We start from the raw sequence: 17,145 nt of genomic DNA on the forward strand, positions 1-17,145 counted from the left end.
TAAGCCCTCCTCCTTAGCTCAACCAAAATGTCAAATTGACAAGTTGTTACAAAAATCAAGTCATTTATTTTAAATGGGAGAGAATTAAAATACATGTAAGTTATTCACATTCTTCTGGGTATGCTGGAGTGACATTCTTAGAATGTCATTTCTGGAAGTAAAACTTTTTATGGTAATAGAGGGATTCATTAGATGACAGGGATGATTTTGGTTAAGGAATGAGAATAGAAATAGGTGACAAGACACTACATTATCCCCATCACCAGCCTCCTGGGGTTTTTCAATTTGCTTATTTCACTGCTACACCTTTACAGAAATATGTTTTCCTTCATCCTTTTGTTATGTTTGCTAATTATTTCCACCTGGATATCCTGCTGGTATCTCGAGCTCATCATGACAAAAATTGAACTTATCATCTTCCCTTCCAGAGCACCTCCTCCTCTTTCTGACTTCCATGTTTCCACTTATGGAAAAGTCATTCTCCCCATTGTGTAGGCTCACCTAACCCCTTAGCTCTTCATCCTTGGCTTTTTCCCATTACCCACCTACTATGTTTAGTTAACCATAAGGTCTTACGGATCTTACCTTTGTTATATTATTGGCCACAGAGCCTCCTTTTCTTTACCTCCAGCCATCAACCAGACTCTTATTAGGTTTGGCCAATGCTACTGCTGTGGTCATTTCTCTGGTTTCCCTGTCTTAAATGGTATCCACTCAAGTCCTGCCCCTGGATTAATGTTAGTCCTATTTATGTTGGGCTCCTATCTAAAAGCTTGCAATTATCTACTGACCAAAAAACAAACCCCTTACTCTAGAAGGCTCTCTATACTATAGTGTGACCCTAATTTATTATCCCAGCTTCCTAGATAAGTCCTGTGACTTCCCATGGATCTAAGGCTCTAGTCAAACCATACTTCTTACTCATCATTTCCGGGGCACACTTTGTGTCTTCTTCTTTGTGTGTCTATATTCACCAAAAGATATAATGTCACAACTGGAAGTGACTTCAATGTTTGTCTAGTATAATGCTCCCATTTTACTAACTATGGTCCTAAGAGTTTAAGTGACCTGCTCAAGTTTCCATGGGTAACTAGTTGTAGATTGGGCTTTAGACTCAGGTATTTTGATTCTGAGTTCAGAATTCTTTCCTCTGATTGTTATCTTTATTTGGGGAATGTTCTTTGATTCCCCTCTCCCTCAATGCCCATAAACACAGTTTCTGCTTTTCAAAACCCTACCTATCCTTTTAGGTTTAGCTCAATATATAGCCCTTCTTTTTTTTTATTGAAAAATCTTATTTAATTATTTAATTCAGAAAAATTTTCTATGCTTACATTATTCATGTTCTTTCCCTCCCCCAACCCCTGTAGCCAATGTGCAATTCCACTGGGTTTTACATGTGTCATTGATAAAGACCTATTTCCATATTATTAATATTTGCATTAGGGTTATTGTTTAGAGTCTACATTCCCAATCATATCCTCATAGAACCATGTGATCAAGCAGTTGTTTTTCTTCTGTGTTTCTACTCCCACAGTTCTTTCTCTGGATGTGGATAGTGTTCTTTTTTCATGAGTCCCTCAGAATTGTCCTGGATTATTGCATTGCTGCTAGTAGAGAAGTTCATTACATTCAATTGTTCCACACTGTATCCAGTGTATCCAAATCTGTGTATAAGGTTCTCCTGGTTCTCCTCCTTTCACTCTGCATCAATTCCTGGAGATCTTTCCAGTTCACCAAGTTGTGGTCAGTTTTTCCTCTGAATGTGGATAATGCTCTTTCTCATAGATATCTCAGTGTTGTCCATGATCACTGCATTGCCACTAATGGAGAAGTCCATCACATTTGATTGTACCACAGTGTATCAGTCTCTGTGTACAATGTTCTCCTGGTTCTGCTCCTCTCACTCTGAATCAATTCCTGGAGATCGTTCCAGTTCACATGGAATTCCTCCAGTTCATTAAAATATATCCTTTCTAATAAACCTATCCTATTTTATTTTCTCCCCCCTTCCTTATCTAAAAACCCCCTCATATTACAGAGGAAGAAACTGAGGTCCAGAGAAGTAAAATCCTTTCTCTGGACTTCCATGGAATAATCTTTCTCTCCCATTTACTGATATAGTCTTCACTGTTTTATAGTCATACTGTATATATTCTTATAACATATAATATTTACTGTCTCATCTCTCCTACTGATTAAGGTACCTTGAGGACAGCAACCATGTTTTATTAATCTTCCATCACTCAAAGTACCTGAGACTCTGAACATATCTTTCAAATTAATAAATTAATTAAGAGAGCTAAAATCTGTATAATTCTTGGCTTCTTCTTCCTTTGTCCTTTTCTTACTTTGCTCTCTCAATAGGAACTATTCAATTGGAAAATGTAGTTGTCCCTAAGTTAGCATTTAATCAAAAAGCTCAAAGAGCAGGTACTGTTTATTGCTTTTAGTTAGCCTTGCCTCTGGACAACTTTTCCTTTTTCTGATGATTAAATTAAAATTCTCTTCCACTCTTCTTCAGGTGCCAGACTGTGAAATTGTTATTTCCTCATTTAGAAAATACCTGAATCTATACAGTTATCCCTGGGTGTACATACCTGAATGTAAGAATTCAGTGAGAATTAGAATTGTCATAGACTTACCATTTCTGGTTTGACTCACAGATCTCTTCAAGTAACCCAAATTATATGAAGTATTGCCAGGACACTAGTAACTGGAGTTATCAAGTGCTCATTAGCAAGGAGTTGTAGAGTTCTAATTTTTAATTAGCTCTTACCTCACTATTAGCTAAATCTTTGCTTTGGGGTCTGAGTTTAATAGGTTATGACAGAGATTCCAGCCTCTGAGGATCTTCCATGGTGCTCCATATTTGTGTCACTCATTGGATGCATTGTGTATTGCCCTGGGTTTCTGTCTTTTAATACATTTTCTTTGTTTTGTCCACTAGTTTGGAAGTTCCTTGAAGGTCAGAGACCCTGTTCTTATCCTTCTCTGACTACCCTACCATGATGAATACCTCAACTGACACATTTTAGGGGCTTATTTTAGTATGATTGATGGGAGCTTTTATTGGAAAAGTAACTTGGAATAGTGGAGAGGGTGTAGGGCTTCAAGTCAGGAAGATTTAGCATCAAATTATGACCCTGCCAATCACTAATCTAGGTGGTCCTGGGCAACCTTCAGAAGTTTCAATTTTCTCCTCTGTAAAATGGGGATAATGATATCTTTAGTGCCTTCCCCATAATTTGCTGTATTAAGTAGTATAACATGTAAAACAGTGATGAATAAATACCAGTAGATTAATATTCACCAACAGAACTACACATGTGCAACTGACAGAAAGGGAAAAAGGCTAGAAAAGTTAGCCTGAGTTCAAATCTAGCCTCAGACATTTATTAGCTATGCAATCCCGGGCAAGTCATTGAACTTAATTTCCTCATGTATAAAATGGAAATAATAAAGCACTTGCCTTCCCAGGCTTGTTGTGAGAATACAATGAGATAATATTTGTACAGTGCTTTGAAAACCATAAAGTGCTGTATAAGGGCTACCTCTTATTGTTGTTATTATTATTAGCACCAGTATTTGGTGGATTTGTATATTCACTGTGTTGAGAAATTGATCAAAGAATTATTGACATTAGAAATCTTGGATACTTGAAAGGTTAATCAATCAAGTATTTATTGATGTTCAAGGCATTGTACGGTGGCCAGAAATGGAGCCATGTAGACGATTAAAAGACAATTTCCTCTCAATTTACAGTTGGAAGAACCTAAATATATGTAGAAAAAAAGTTGTCATACTACCATATTATGAGAATGTTGCATAAGATAATTGTTACAGGAATGTAGAAGTAAGAGAGATAATGGTAGACTGGAGGTAGTCAAAGGAGACTTCATGGTATAGCCAAGGCTTGAGCTGGACTTTGAAGCAAGTCCCGAATTTGGATGAAGAAGAGTATGAGGTCATCCTAAGGAGGAAGGATGTAAATGCAGGTGGGAATGTATATAAGATGTTTTCTGGGTAAATGTTGATCATTTTGGCTAGTCTAGAGTAGATATATCAAACAGGCTGCTTGTGGCCCACAATATTCCTGAGAGTAGCCCAGCTCAAAATAAAATATAATTGGTAAATATTTAACAAAATGATTAAAAATACAATAAAACATATTTAACTTTATCACAAGGTTTTCTAATTGAATATGCAGCCTAGAGGGATCCTTACAAATGGCTTCATGGTCTCTTCATTTGAGTTTGACATCTCTGGACTATGTGATAAGGTTGGTAGGTAGATTTAATTTGGAATCAGAAGACCTGTGTTCTCAATTCTAGCTTTGCAACTTGCTAACTATATGATGTCAGGAAAATAACTTCTTCCTGGGCCTCACTTTCCTCATTTTTTAAATTGGGGGGTACGGGTATAATAAATGGTTTTTAAGCCCTCTTCCATCTTTAAATCTATGACTCTTGGATTATGGTGTCTGTCAAATACCAGATTAAGGAATTCTTCATATTCTTAATTTCTTGTGGTATGTTGATATTCCTTTATATTCATATGCCACAATTTGGTCAATATTTCCACAAATCAATACACAACTACTTTGTTTCCAATTTTCTGTTACCATTACATATATGTGTGTATATGTGTACATGTATATATGAGTATTTATACATATATATTTGTTATTGTTGCATTTATTAGACCTTTCTATCTCTGAAACTTATATACATTCATATGTATTCCCAGTTTGAATGGCCCATTAATAGGTACCTCAAAACATCCTTTGAATTGAGATACCCCTCCATAAATAGAAATTGATGGGAGAAGCAAATATTTGTTACTTTATTTTCCACCCATTATAAGTTCATTCTCTTAAGAATACTTTCATTACTCAATGAGAAACAAAAATTATATCTTAATAAACATCTAAGTTTTGGCTTATAAATTACATCTTTAGAATTGAGTAAAAAATGAAATCAAAGAGGATTGCCATAAAACAATAGCAAAAAAAATATTGCTAACTGCTGCTATTTTCCTTTAAATTTTAATTTTTTATTCATCCCATTTGTTTTTTAAAATTACTTTTATTTTTGAATGTATCCTGACTCTCTTTCCCCTAATAAACAATCTGTCCTTTGTAGCAGAGACTACAAAAGAAAGAAGGGAGAAAAAAAAGCAGCCCCACAAAACAAACTGCAAGATCTAAGGAGTATGACAGCACATTTAGTGCTCTATAAAAACAATCCCCCACATCTGTAAGGAAAGGAGGAAGGTGTATTTTCTAATCTCTTATTATTTAGGGACAAATTTGGCCATTATAATTACTCAATATTCATTTTCTTCTTTCCATTTTTGTGGTTTTAAAATTTTAATATTTTCTTGGTTTTCCTTTTGTTCCATTGTTCCCACTTCTCTGTAAACTTTTCATATAGGTTGTTCCTTATTGTTCAGTCATGTCCAACTCTTTGTGACCCCATTTGAGATTTTCTTGGCAAAGACACTGGAGTGGTTTGCCATTTCCTGTGCTGGCTCATTTTAATGGGCTCATTGCCCAGGGTCACACAACTATTAAGTATCCGAGGTCAGATTTGAACTCATGAACATGAATCTTCCAGACCTCAGGCCCTGCACTCTATCCACTGCGCCACCTAGCAACCTTGCTTTTTATAGCAATTGCCATATATCAAGCAAATGCTTCATGTATAGTACATTGCTTCTCTAAGCCTATCCCTAATTCGCTTTCTTTCATATTCCATACTTTCTTATCATTCTTAGTGTTTTTATCAGCATTCTAAAATCTTATTAAATTAAAGCTATATTTCCTGTCATTTTTTGTGTTATGTATGGAGGAGCTTATGTTAAAGAGAAGTATAAGGACTTGGCTTTATTAGCAAATAAAAATATTTGCTGTGAGATTTGTTGTTAAAAATTTTAAAAGCCATTAGTGAAGGGTAATTAGCATTTGGTCAAATTTACTAACATTCCAAATGCTTTCTAAAGTAGTAGACATAAACGCAATCTAAAAATGTAGAATTTTCATATATTTTTAGACCACACATTTGTAAGTATTTGGGTTTCATTTAAAAAAAATGAGGGGCAGCTGGGAGGCACAGGGGATAGAAGGTTCAAATCCGGCCCTTGGACACTTACTAGATGTGTGACCCTGGGCCAATCCCATAACCTCATTTGCCTTCATTTTTTCATTTCTAAAATGAGTTGGAGAAGGAAATGGCAAACCACTCCCGTAGCTTTGCTAAGAAACCCCAAATGGGATGGCAAAGAGTCTGAAAATATCTGAACAACCACCACAAAAAGCCATGATTCTTGTCAACTCCTCACTTCACTTAGACATGGAGCACTGGGAATTCCTTTTCTGCCAGTGAGGAGAGTCTTAGGTAAGGGGAATTGGGGCTTACAATAACTGGGTTTGCAATCGCATTTTAGTGCCATTCTAGTGTTATCACAAGATAGTAATCTTTTAAAATGCTAAAGCACTAGATAATTTGAAGATGATGATGACAAGAATTATTTACTGAAATGCTCAAGTTGGTCTTAGCGCCCAATCCTTTTTGTGGTGGACTTTTGAGGGCAGAGAGTGACTTAGAGAAAACTTAGATTTTACTTAGTATTTTATTGAGCTATCAGCAGAGCTTTAGCTAAAAGGAATGGTCCTGCTAAACCTATGGGGGAACAAAATTGCTGGGCATGGTAGCCTGAGTCATAGTCCACAGCCTCTTCTTTCTCTGTGCTTTTGAAGCCTTTATGAGTCTTCTTATCTTTTTTTCTATTAAAGGCATTAGTCTTCTACCTGTCCCCAATTGTCATTCATGGCACCCTCCTGGAAGACCTACCATATTTGTTAGAATTAATTTAAATGGCATTGCTTGGATCCAGTTCATGATTAGTCTCTGTTGCGAGGGTGGTGTCTTTATTGTACCTGTTCACTCAACTGCTGACTTACCCAGGATTCATCCTCTTTTCCAACTGTGAACTTGGCTAGTTTCCCCCTGTTGGAGATGGAGCTGCTTCCTGTTTCAGGGGTTGAGGTTCTGTGTGTCTTTCATCTCCAGATATAACTTCCTGATTCTTTCCTTCATTCACTATGGGGGTATCTCAATGTCTGTCTTGGGAAAGTCATCACCCTTGACTCTAGTATAGCAAGTAGATGGAGCAGGAGACAGAGTTCTGGGTCTGGAGTCAGGAAGACTCATCCTCCTAAGCTCAGATACTGACCTCAGATACTTCCTAGCTCCTAGTCACTTAACCCTGTTTGCCTCAGTTTCCTTATCTGTAAAATGAGCTGGAGAAAGAAATAGCAAATCACTCCAGTATCTTTGCCGAGAAAACCCCAAATAGGGTCACGAAGAGCCCAGCCCAATGAAATGAAATGAATGAACAACAAATAATCCCAAATCAATCTCATTACTTTTATCTCCAAGGCTCAACAAAAAATTAGCTTTAGCTTCAGTGCTTCTCATGTCCTAATATCAGCTCATTATTGCATCTAGGGTCTTATACATTTCATAGCAAGACTCCTTTTTTGACTGCTTGGCTCTCACAGTATTTGAGTATTTTCATTTGTTACTATGAAAGCTAAAAGAGTGCTATGCTTTTCACCATGGGAACCCACGATGTAGAGCTGAAAAACAACCTTAGTCATTTAGGATTTACTGTTATTTCTCTGGGTCAGTCAGTCAGTCAACAAGCATTTATTGAGAACCTTCTACATGTGCCGGGCACTGTGCTAAGAACCAGGGATACATATAAAGGCAGAAAACAGTCCCTGCTCTCCCAGGCTCATGAAATAAAGGGGGAGGGAGAGACAATGTCAAAAAAATCTCCATGCAAACAAGGTACATAGACCATCAATTGGAGATGGCCAACAGAAAGAAGGCTTTAGCATCGAGAGGGATTGGAAATGGCTTTTGTAGAAGTTAATACTTGGGGGGAAGCTCAGGATGCCAAGAGACAGAGATAAAGAGGGAGCGAATTCTAGGGATGGAAGATATTTTGTGTGCTTTCACCTTAGAATCAATCACTCCACATTTTCAAGTGCCTATTATGGACTAGGCACAGGGCTAGGCACTAAGGATAGAAGGCAAAAACAGTGGCTGCCCAACTACATCTCAAAGAATAGGGAGATAGGAATATACGCCGATTAGATGGAAGATCACCTAGGGGGAAGGGACTAGGAGACTGGGGGCAGGGAAGGACCTCAAGTGCTAGATAGCATTTGAGCTGAGCCAAGGATTCTAAGAAGCTGAGGGTGAGGAGAGAGACCATTCCAGTTATGGAGGACAGCCAGTGAAAAGGCATGCACACCAGAGATGGAGTATTATTTAAGAAGGAATAGAAGGTATGTCAGAATGGCTTGACATGGGGAAGAAGAGAGGGAACAAATATTAAGCACCTGCTATATGCATTCCAATTTAGTTTTACAATGCCTTGAGATAGGTGCTATTATTCCAATTTACAGTTAAGGAAATTGAGGCAGATAGCAGTTAAGTGACTTTCCCAGGGTGACACATATAAGGGAATGATATATGAGAAGTCTGGAATAGTAGAATAGTTTTGAAGACGTTTAAATACTGTCTAAACTCCAGAGGGCAAAGAGAGTGTCATTCTTGTCTCTGTATCCCCAGCACCAAGCAGTATTTTACACTGAATATGCATCTTCAGAGGAAATTGAAGTAAAGAGATGGCAAGTGACTGGTCCAGGGTCACACAAATAGCAAGTAGTATTGTGGAGATTTAAACTTAAACGCTCTGACCCTAGTATTCATACTACCAATCCACATTGCTTCTTTTTTATTTCTATATTTATAATATGGATTCATATATTTACACATAAATATGTATTTATGTGCAATAAATATATAAGTATATTAAACACAATAAATATATTTATATGAATATATTTTTATACATGACAAATATATATTTATAATATGAACAAAATGTACCAGGACCCAACGACTTAAATGCGATTGATGTCAGAGGTAGAAAACAATCACATCTGGAGCACAATCAATACAGATGAGTTCTAAAATCCAATGGAAGTTCATTATGTTGAAATCTGAGGGTGCAAGGGGATCCCATTGTGGCCATTGAGTATACATTGATCTGAAGATTTTCTTTTGTGTTTTACATTCAGAGTTTTCTATCATTTGGGTAACCTACCCCCCATCCCCATCCCCATTTCCATTGCCAAGGTAGAAAACGAGCCACGATGCAAGAGAGAAAAGTTATTTTCCACTATTTGCCAATGTGATTCCAAAGAGCTTTTTTTTTTTGGGTAAAGTGCAATGTTTTATTGTCCATGTATTGCTCTGGGTTATGAGTTTACTCTAATTGAGACAAAAACTACCCTGAAGAACTTTTATTGTTGGAAAAAAATGTGTTATATGTGAAATGTGCTTTCTTGCTGTTTATGCATTTTAGTTTGGTTCAGGAAAAGAAGAACTTAGCATATCTGGCAAACATGTTTTATTTCAGGAGCAGCTGCACTTAATGTACCCATACCTCAAGCCATAAATGCAATTGGTGATGTATATATATATATTTTTTTTCTTTTGCCTCCAGGTTCCTTGGTGTGACACAGTTCTCTCCGACACATGCAAGAAAGGCCTTTCCTTGTTTTGATGAACCCATCTATAAGGCGACTTTTAAAATCAGCATCAAGCATCAAGCCACATATTTGTCTTTATCTAATATGCCAGTGGAAACTTCAGTTTTTGAGGAAGATGGATGGGTTACTGATCATTTCTCACAGACCCCGCTCATGTCCACCTATTACTTAGCCTGGGCTGTGTGCAACTTCACCTTTCGGGAGATGGTCACAAAGAGTGGAGTTGTTGTAAGTATTTTTTAACTTGGCTAATTCTTGGAAAGCCACCGGCTTACCTCTGAAATGTGATTTCAGATTCATTCATTCATTTGCATCTTTTTCAGTTAAGTGTCTCTATCTTTTGCCTCTCAAATGAGGTAATATTTTTGAAGCACTTAACATAGTGCCTGGCTCAAAGAAGGTACTTCATAAATGTTTGTTCCATTATCTCTTACCAGACCCTATTTCTAAGGGTTATAACCTCTCAGTTCAGAGGGGAAAGAACTCCTGTGAACCTTCTATAGTTGTTGGCTCCAATCTATGTTGACTGGAGAAAGTTTTTTTAAATTAATTTATTTTGTCTATGACTTTAAAATACCTAGTTAACTTCCTCTTCCTCATTAGAGAAAGCATTATTTGCAAAAAGATATGGTTATATAAAATTGTCTCTTATTTATTTCTACTTATCATTTATTTCTCTGGAGATGGGCACACAAGGTATTCTTCAAACAATATTTCTGTGGCTGGATATAATGTTCTCCTAGTTCTCCTCATTTCATTCTTTATAATTTCATGTAGATCTTTCCATGTTTTCCTAAAGTTAACATTTGCCATTTCTTAATCGTGCAGTAGTATTCCATCACAATCATATGCCACAATTTGTTTAGCCATTCCCCAATCGATGGGCATCCCCTCAATTTCCAGTTCTTTGTCACCACAAAGAGAGCTGCTAGAAATATTTTAGTACATAGAGGTTCTTTTCCTTTTTTCCTGATTACCTTATATAGACCTAATGGTCATATTATAGTATTAAAAGGTTATATGTGGTTTTGTAACTCTATGGGTATAATTTCAAATTTCTTTCCAAAGTGGTTGGATCAGTTCGCAGTTCCACTAACAATGTATTAGTGAAAGATATTTTTAAAAAAACACTTCCTTCCCCACTCTCACCAAAACCCATCAAAAAAAAAAAACAACAACACTCTTAAGCACTGAAACATTGTGGAGGGCTTAAGAAGCCTGGGACTACTCTTTCTTTCACCCTGGGCTCCTATTCCTTGGTCTAGATGACCTGGGAAATTTAAGCAATGAACCTTTATATACAAAGTTATAGTTCTTGTATGCATTCAATTCCATTCAAGTAAAGTAGATAAATATTTATTGAGTGCCTACTGAATGTAAATTGCCTTGCTAAATGTTGAATTCAAGGGGACTGGCAGAAAATGATTCTTGTTCTCCAAGTAGAAAAGTCCTGTCCATACCAACAAATGTTTGCTTGCAATCAGGGGGAAAAAAAAAAACCTGACTTGTGAATACTCAGAGTGTTATTTTATGTGAAAATATATGGCTCCTTAAGAATGAGCAACAGGTTTGACCAAATTCATTATTCATGGTTTCTCTTAACTTAGAATATGGTGGAAATTATTGGAAAAATCTGCCCTTAGCCCATACTGAAGTATAAACAAAATATACAAGGGTAAACCATGAATTTCTCTGGCTTGGAATCATTAAATTGGTGTCCTAATTGCTATGTAGAGTGGATGTAGAGGAGTAGCAGGCATTTTATTTTCATAGAGTTATAGTGTAATTATTTGCAATGTCAAATTCCTTCTCTGGTATTTGTTGATCTTTCCAGTGGACATTTCAATGCTTGCACTCATTGGACCATGCCCAGAGAAAGAGCCAGAAGGCATGCAATTTCCTTCTACCATCCTAAAATACTGACGATTGCATTGGTGTGTTATCGGCTAGCAGAGGGATGAGGAAACGCAATTTCATTTCCTAAGCTAGTTTCTTCAAAGTGTGAATATGTCCTCAGCCCCACACAATTATGCCTGTTGCTAAGTGACCCGTGTTTAAAGTCAGAAATACTATAATTATTTTATATGTAATTTTCCCCCTAAAACCGATCATGCTTCTAGTGGTTAATAAATATTTTTAAGTTTCTGTTTCATACTTCTTTCAGACAGAAAAACATAAAGCATGTTACTATATAACACTCAAAGGTCAACTTGTCCAAGTTCATAGACTCCATAATATTGAGGAATTTTTAGAAAGATGACTATATGCTATCATGAATATGTATATGTATTTTATAATGAATTCTAAATTCTACCACAGGAAATGAACCAAAATCCGTTGTGGGAAAATATAGTTATGTTGGAAGGGATCTTTGAGAATAACTAATCCAAATACATTTTTGTGTGTGTGTGTGGATGAGGAAATGAAGTTCTAGATAGAGGAAGTGATTTGCTGAAAGTGACCCAGTCAATAAACATTTATTAAGTGCCTACTATGGATCTGCCATTAGGCTAAGAGCTGAAGATATATAGACAAAGATAGCCCCTGACCTTAAGAAGCTCACATTCTAATGGAAGGGACAACATTGCAAAAAATTGTTCATATAAAATATATACATTATAAGTGGGTCTAGCAATAGGGGAGATGCTGGCAATAAGGGAGAATGAGAAAAGACCCATGGAGAAGGTAGGGTCTCAGCTATAGTGAAGAAGCTAGGGAGGCCAGGAGGTGGAGGTCAGAAGAGAGTATTTCAGGCAGCAGGAGAAGTCTTGGAGTTCAGAAAGGAAGTGTCATGTGTGAGGAAGAGCCAGAATACCTCTCTTGTTGGATAAGAAGATTGGAAAGATAAGAAGGGATCTGTGAAGGGCTTTAAAAGCCAAAGAGATAATTTTATATTTCATCCTGAAGGTAATAGGGAGCTATTAGAGTTAAGTAGGGGGGAGGTGACATAGACTTGTGCTTTAGGAAAATCCCTTTTTTAATTACCCAGAGATTACATTTCAGAGTCAGCACTAAAACCCAATTAACCAGACTCTCCATCCATTGTTCTTAATTTTTTGAACTATAAAGAGCATTTGATCCTCTCCTCTTTACCTCAAGTATTGTTCTCTCTCTCCTTACTCTCTTCATGGCAACTAGTTCTTCTTACTGAGACAGACACGAGGGGTGTTATTAACTGACCCCTCTGTCACTGGAAGAAATAGAGATTTGGTGCAGAGTTGGGATGTGACTACCACATGGAGCACAGGTGATCATTCTGAATTTAGCTGAGGTTATCTGGGGTGTTTGTTTAGCAGCACTGATGCTCTAGCAGAATCCAGGTTCAGATGTGCTAGGGGGGCATGTCTTTGCAAAGAATGGAACAGTAACAGTTGGGGGGGATTAAGAAAAGCTTCATGGTACTTAATGGTACTTAAGCAATGGTTTTAAAGGAAGATGGGGACTTGGTAAGACAGAAGCAAGGAGGGAAGATAAAGGGGTAGAGAAGGGAGGGATGGAATGCTCAGTTTGAGATCAGAGAAAGGCTAGTTTGAAATGCAGTGTGGACAATAGTCATGTCCATTACTAGATGCAAAGTGGTATTTGAGGCCACTTAGTCTGGCAGCAGGGTTTAGGATGGACTGGAAAAGGGAGAGTCTGGAAGAAGGAAGAAAATTAGGAAGTTACTGTTGTGGTTCAGGCAGGAGATGATGTGAACTTGAGCTGGTTGTCTATATATGTATGTTTTATTTACCTGTCTAGGGCAGGTAATAATAATAATAATAATAATAATAACAGTGTGATGAATAGAGTGGTGAGTTTGAAGTCAAGAAGACCTGTGTTCAAATCCAGCCTTAGACATTTACTAGCTGTATAACTCTGGGCAAGAAACTTGCTCCTAATTACCTCAGTTTCCTCATCTGTAAAATGAGCTGGAGAAGGAAATGGCAAGCCACTTCAGTAGCTTTGCCAAGAAAACTCCAAATGGGGTCCCCAGTTAGACTCACTGAAACTACTGAACACATTTATCTATCAGTGTACATAATCTCCAGAAAATTCGAGGTGCAGATAACATATCTTTAGTATTTTTCAAACTTCAAAGCACTATGTAAATATTAGCTACTTTTATTAGGTGAGGGACTAACTGACCCCTCCATCACTGGAATAAATAGAGGTTTAGTGCACTTATTTTGTCCTGGGCACTGTGCTAATAAGCCTTTTACACATATCTACTTTGATCATCTTGTGTAGGTATTGTTATTATCCTTGTTTTACAGATGGGGAAACTGAGGCATAGTGATAAATGACATTCACAGGATCACACAGCAAGTGTCTAAAACTGGGTTTGAATTCAAGTCTTCCAGAAAATAAATAGTAAGAAAGTTAGATTTGTTAGTTATTAGTTAGATATTCCCCATGAGAATAAATGCAATTATTCTCTCTCTCTCTTTTGGGAAAATCAAAGTCCTGTTTGCCTAAAAACATTTTAGGCCAAGTTTGTGTTAAGGGCCTGCAAAGGATATTCTTACATTAATGGCTAAATTGTTGTTGTTCAACTCTTTGGGACTCCATGGACTATAGCTATTCATTGGGTTTTCTTGGCTTCATTTGCCATTTCCTTCTCCAATGGATCCTTTTATCAGGCAATTAGAGATTAAGTGACTTGCCCAGGGTTACACAGCTAGGAAGTATCTGAGGCTGGATCTGAATTCAGATCTTCTTGACTCCAGATCCAGTGCTGTTTACCAATTAAGCCACAGCTACCTCTAAGTGATTAAATGGTCCAGTGCTTAAATAAAAGTAATGGGTTGCAGAATGATGGAGTTGCCTTCAGGGAGCCATATTTTCTCATAGGAAAACATACTGATGGATAAGTACAAATTTTAACTATTGCCATTCTAGTTAATTGAAGAGAAGGTAGCCTAAAGGCTTACATTTCCTGTGTCAGGTTCCTTTTTTTGGCAAGACTGTGGAATAGGTAAAAATTTCAGGGACTGCTATGGTGTAGTGCCCAATTTCTTGTCTGCTGCTCCATGCTTTTTAGATAACGAAAGTGACAGAAATGAAGGTAAAAGGCAACATGAAATAGAAGAGAAAACCAGGCAATCTAGAATGTGTACAAGATACCTAATCTCCAAGCTCATGGCTATACTTGTCTTGGTACTCTCAGAAGCACTTCATAGAATGAAGACTTCAGTCAACTCTGTTTCTCCCTTTGTATACACAAGGGAGACAATTCTGGCTGTGTGCATTGGGCTGTTGGTGTCTTTCCTTCCAGCCAGAATCACGTTTGGCTTCAGGGGAGAAGAGGAGCTTCATTAGAGCAGCTTGTGTTTTCACAGTACCAGCTGTTAGAATTGGTGCCACCTGGAACCCTTCACAGGCTTCATCCCCAAGCTACGCTTGCCCCTTTTGCTCTTAGACATAGTTCAGGTAAACCTAGACATCAGTGATCCCATCTGGTCGAATAAACTTGAAAAATGCTTTCTGATTCCTCTATCCTCTCCCTTTTCCTTGCTCCTCATTTGTTTCATCTCCCATCGACTCTGACTTCTTCGTCTCTGGCTTGTTTGTCTTTTCCACATCTTTTTTGTCTCAGGGAATGTGCTAAATTCTGTTTTGTCCCAGTCTTCCCGATATAAGAGATGTGAAGTATTGTATATATTAGGAGCAATTTAGTAACAGACTGTGTTACTAGTTGGTTTTTGGAAGTAATCTCTTCTTTTGGATTATAATGAAGAATTCAAAGGCAAAGTCAATATATCCATCCAAACTCAAGGACTCTAGATTCCTTTTACTGGTAGAAAATTCTTCTGAGAGCAGAGCATTGGAAGAGATTGAGATTAGGATGCTGTTGCTGACCCCACTGGTGATAGAAACATCCTCTGAAAATATTCTCAGCATAGAACTTGATGTGTGAGCTCCCAGACCCATGCCTCCTGAGTCTCAGCATCATGAACAGGGAGGAGGCTTTTTCATCATTCCTGATCTTTGCTCTGTGACACTGATTCAAAGTGTACAAGAAGGTAAGTCCTATTGAGGAGTCAAAAGTTTTCTGGGTGGTTCACCAGTGTCAAACTCAAAGTGGAAACAGATTGCTACAGTCAGCACATTGACTTAGAAAACGACAAACAGACATCATCTAAATTGTATTGTTTTATTAATTATTTACTTATTTAAACCCTTACCTTTTGCTCTAGAATTGTTACTAAGTATTATTTTAAAGACAGAAGAGGGGTAAAGGCTAGGCAATTAAAGTTTAGTGAACCCAGGTTTGCCCAAATAGGCAGTGTTTGAGGCAAGATTTGAACCCATGACCTCTTGATTCCAGGCTGGCTCTTTATCCACTCTGTATTCGTACTTATTTTGTTAAACATTTCTCAATTACATTTAAATCTAGTTTGGCCTACAGTCCTGGTTATGACTTTGACAGCTTTTGGTGTAGTGGATGTTGATACATTATTTGTAATGTATCAAAGGTAAATCATTTAACTTATGTCTGCTTTAGTTTTCTCATCTGTAAGATGAGGATAATAATAGTATTTACCTTTTAGGGTTGTCATGAGGATAAAAATTAGATACAATTTGTACAGTACTTTACAAACTTCAAAGTCCTGTATAAATGGGCTAGAAGCCCTGTTACTATCATTATCATTGTTATCATTATCTTCATTATTGTTACATCCCTCAATAAATCTTTGTATATATTTATTAGACTGTAAGCACCCTGAGAGCATTGATGGCATTTTGCCTTTTTTTAATACCACCTGTACTTATCACAGTATTTTTTACAGAGTAGGTATAAGAGTGAATTGACTAAAATGGATTTGAATCCTGTGTTAGCTACTCAACTACATAGTTGTGCAAGTCACTTCACCTCAGTCAGCTTCAGGTTTCTTTAAAGTAATGAGAGACTGAAACAGATGACCCATAAAGGCTCATCTAGCTCTGAATCTAATGGGCTTTATGTTGTGGTCAAGGTATCATGCTGTTAAATTTTCACAATGTGTACATACTCTAGGTTTCTATAGGGTATGGGTACTAAGACTACCATGTTGTTGTTTTTTCTTTTGGAAAAATTTATTTAATTAATTTAGAATATTTTTCCATGATTACAAGATTCATGTTCTTTCCCTGCCCTTCCCCCACACTCCCCTTGTAGCCAATTCACAATTCTTCTGGGTTTTACATGTGTCATTGATCAAGACCTATTTCCATATTATTGATATTTGCACACTTAGAGTCTACATCCCCAATCACATCCCCATCAACCCTTGTGATCAAGCAGTTGTTTTTCTTCTGTGTTTCTATTCCCACAGTTCTTCCTCTGACTATAGATAGCATTCTTTCTCATAAGTCCATCTGAATTGTCCTTGATCATTGCATTGCTGCTAGTAAAGAAGTCCATTACAATCAATTGTGCCATCATGTATCAGTCTCTGTGTACATTGTTCTCCTGGTTCTCCTCCTTTCACTCTGCATCAATTCCTGGAGATCCTTCCAATTCCCATGGAATCCCTCCAGTTCATTATTTC

The 17,145-nt window shown here is 37.3% G+C and overlaps 1 protein-coding gene across 1 annotated transcript in view; it reads left to right on the forward strand.

The window, feature by feature from the left end:
- Window positions 1-17,145, forward strand: part of TRHDE (thyrotropin releasing hormone degrading enzyme) — a 463,529-nt gene that overhangs the window by 13,600 nt on the left and 432,784 nt on the right. The window contains exon 2 of the mRNA XM_001370518.5: window positions 9,586-9,859. Coding sequence (XP_001370555.4) covers window positions 9,586-9,859 — 274 coding nt within the window. The remainder of the gene's footprint in view (window positions 1-9,585; window positions 9,860-17,145) is intronic.

This window comes from Monodelphis domestica, chromosome 5 (genome assembly GCF_027887165.1).
Source record: "Monodelphis domestica isolate mMonDom1 chromosome 5, mMonDom1.pri, whole genome shotgun sequence".
In the NCBI taxonomy this organism is placed as follows: Eukaryota; Metazoa; Chordata; class Mammalia; order Didelphimorphia; family Didelphidae; genus Monodelphis; species Monodelphis domestica.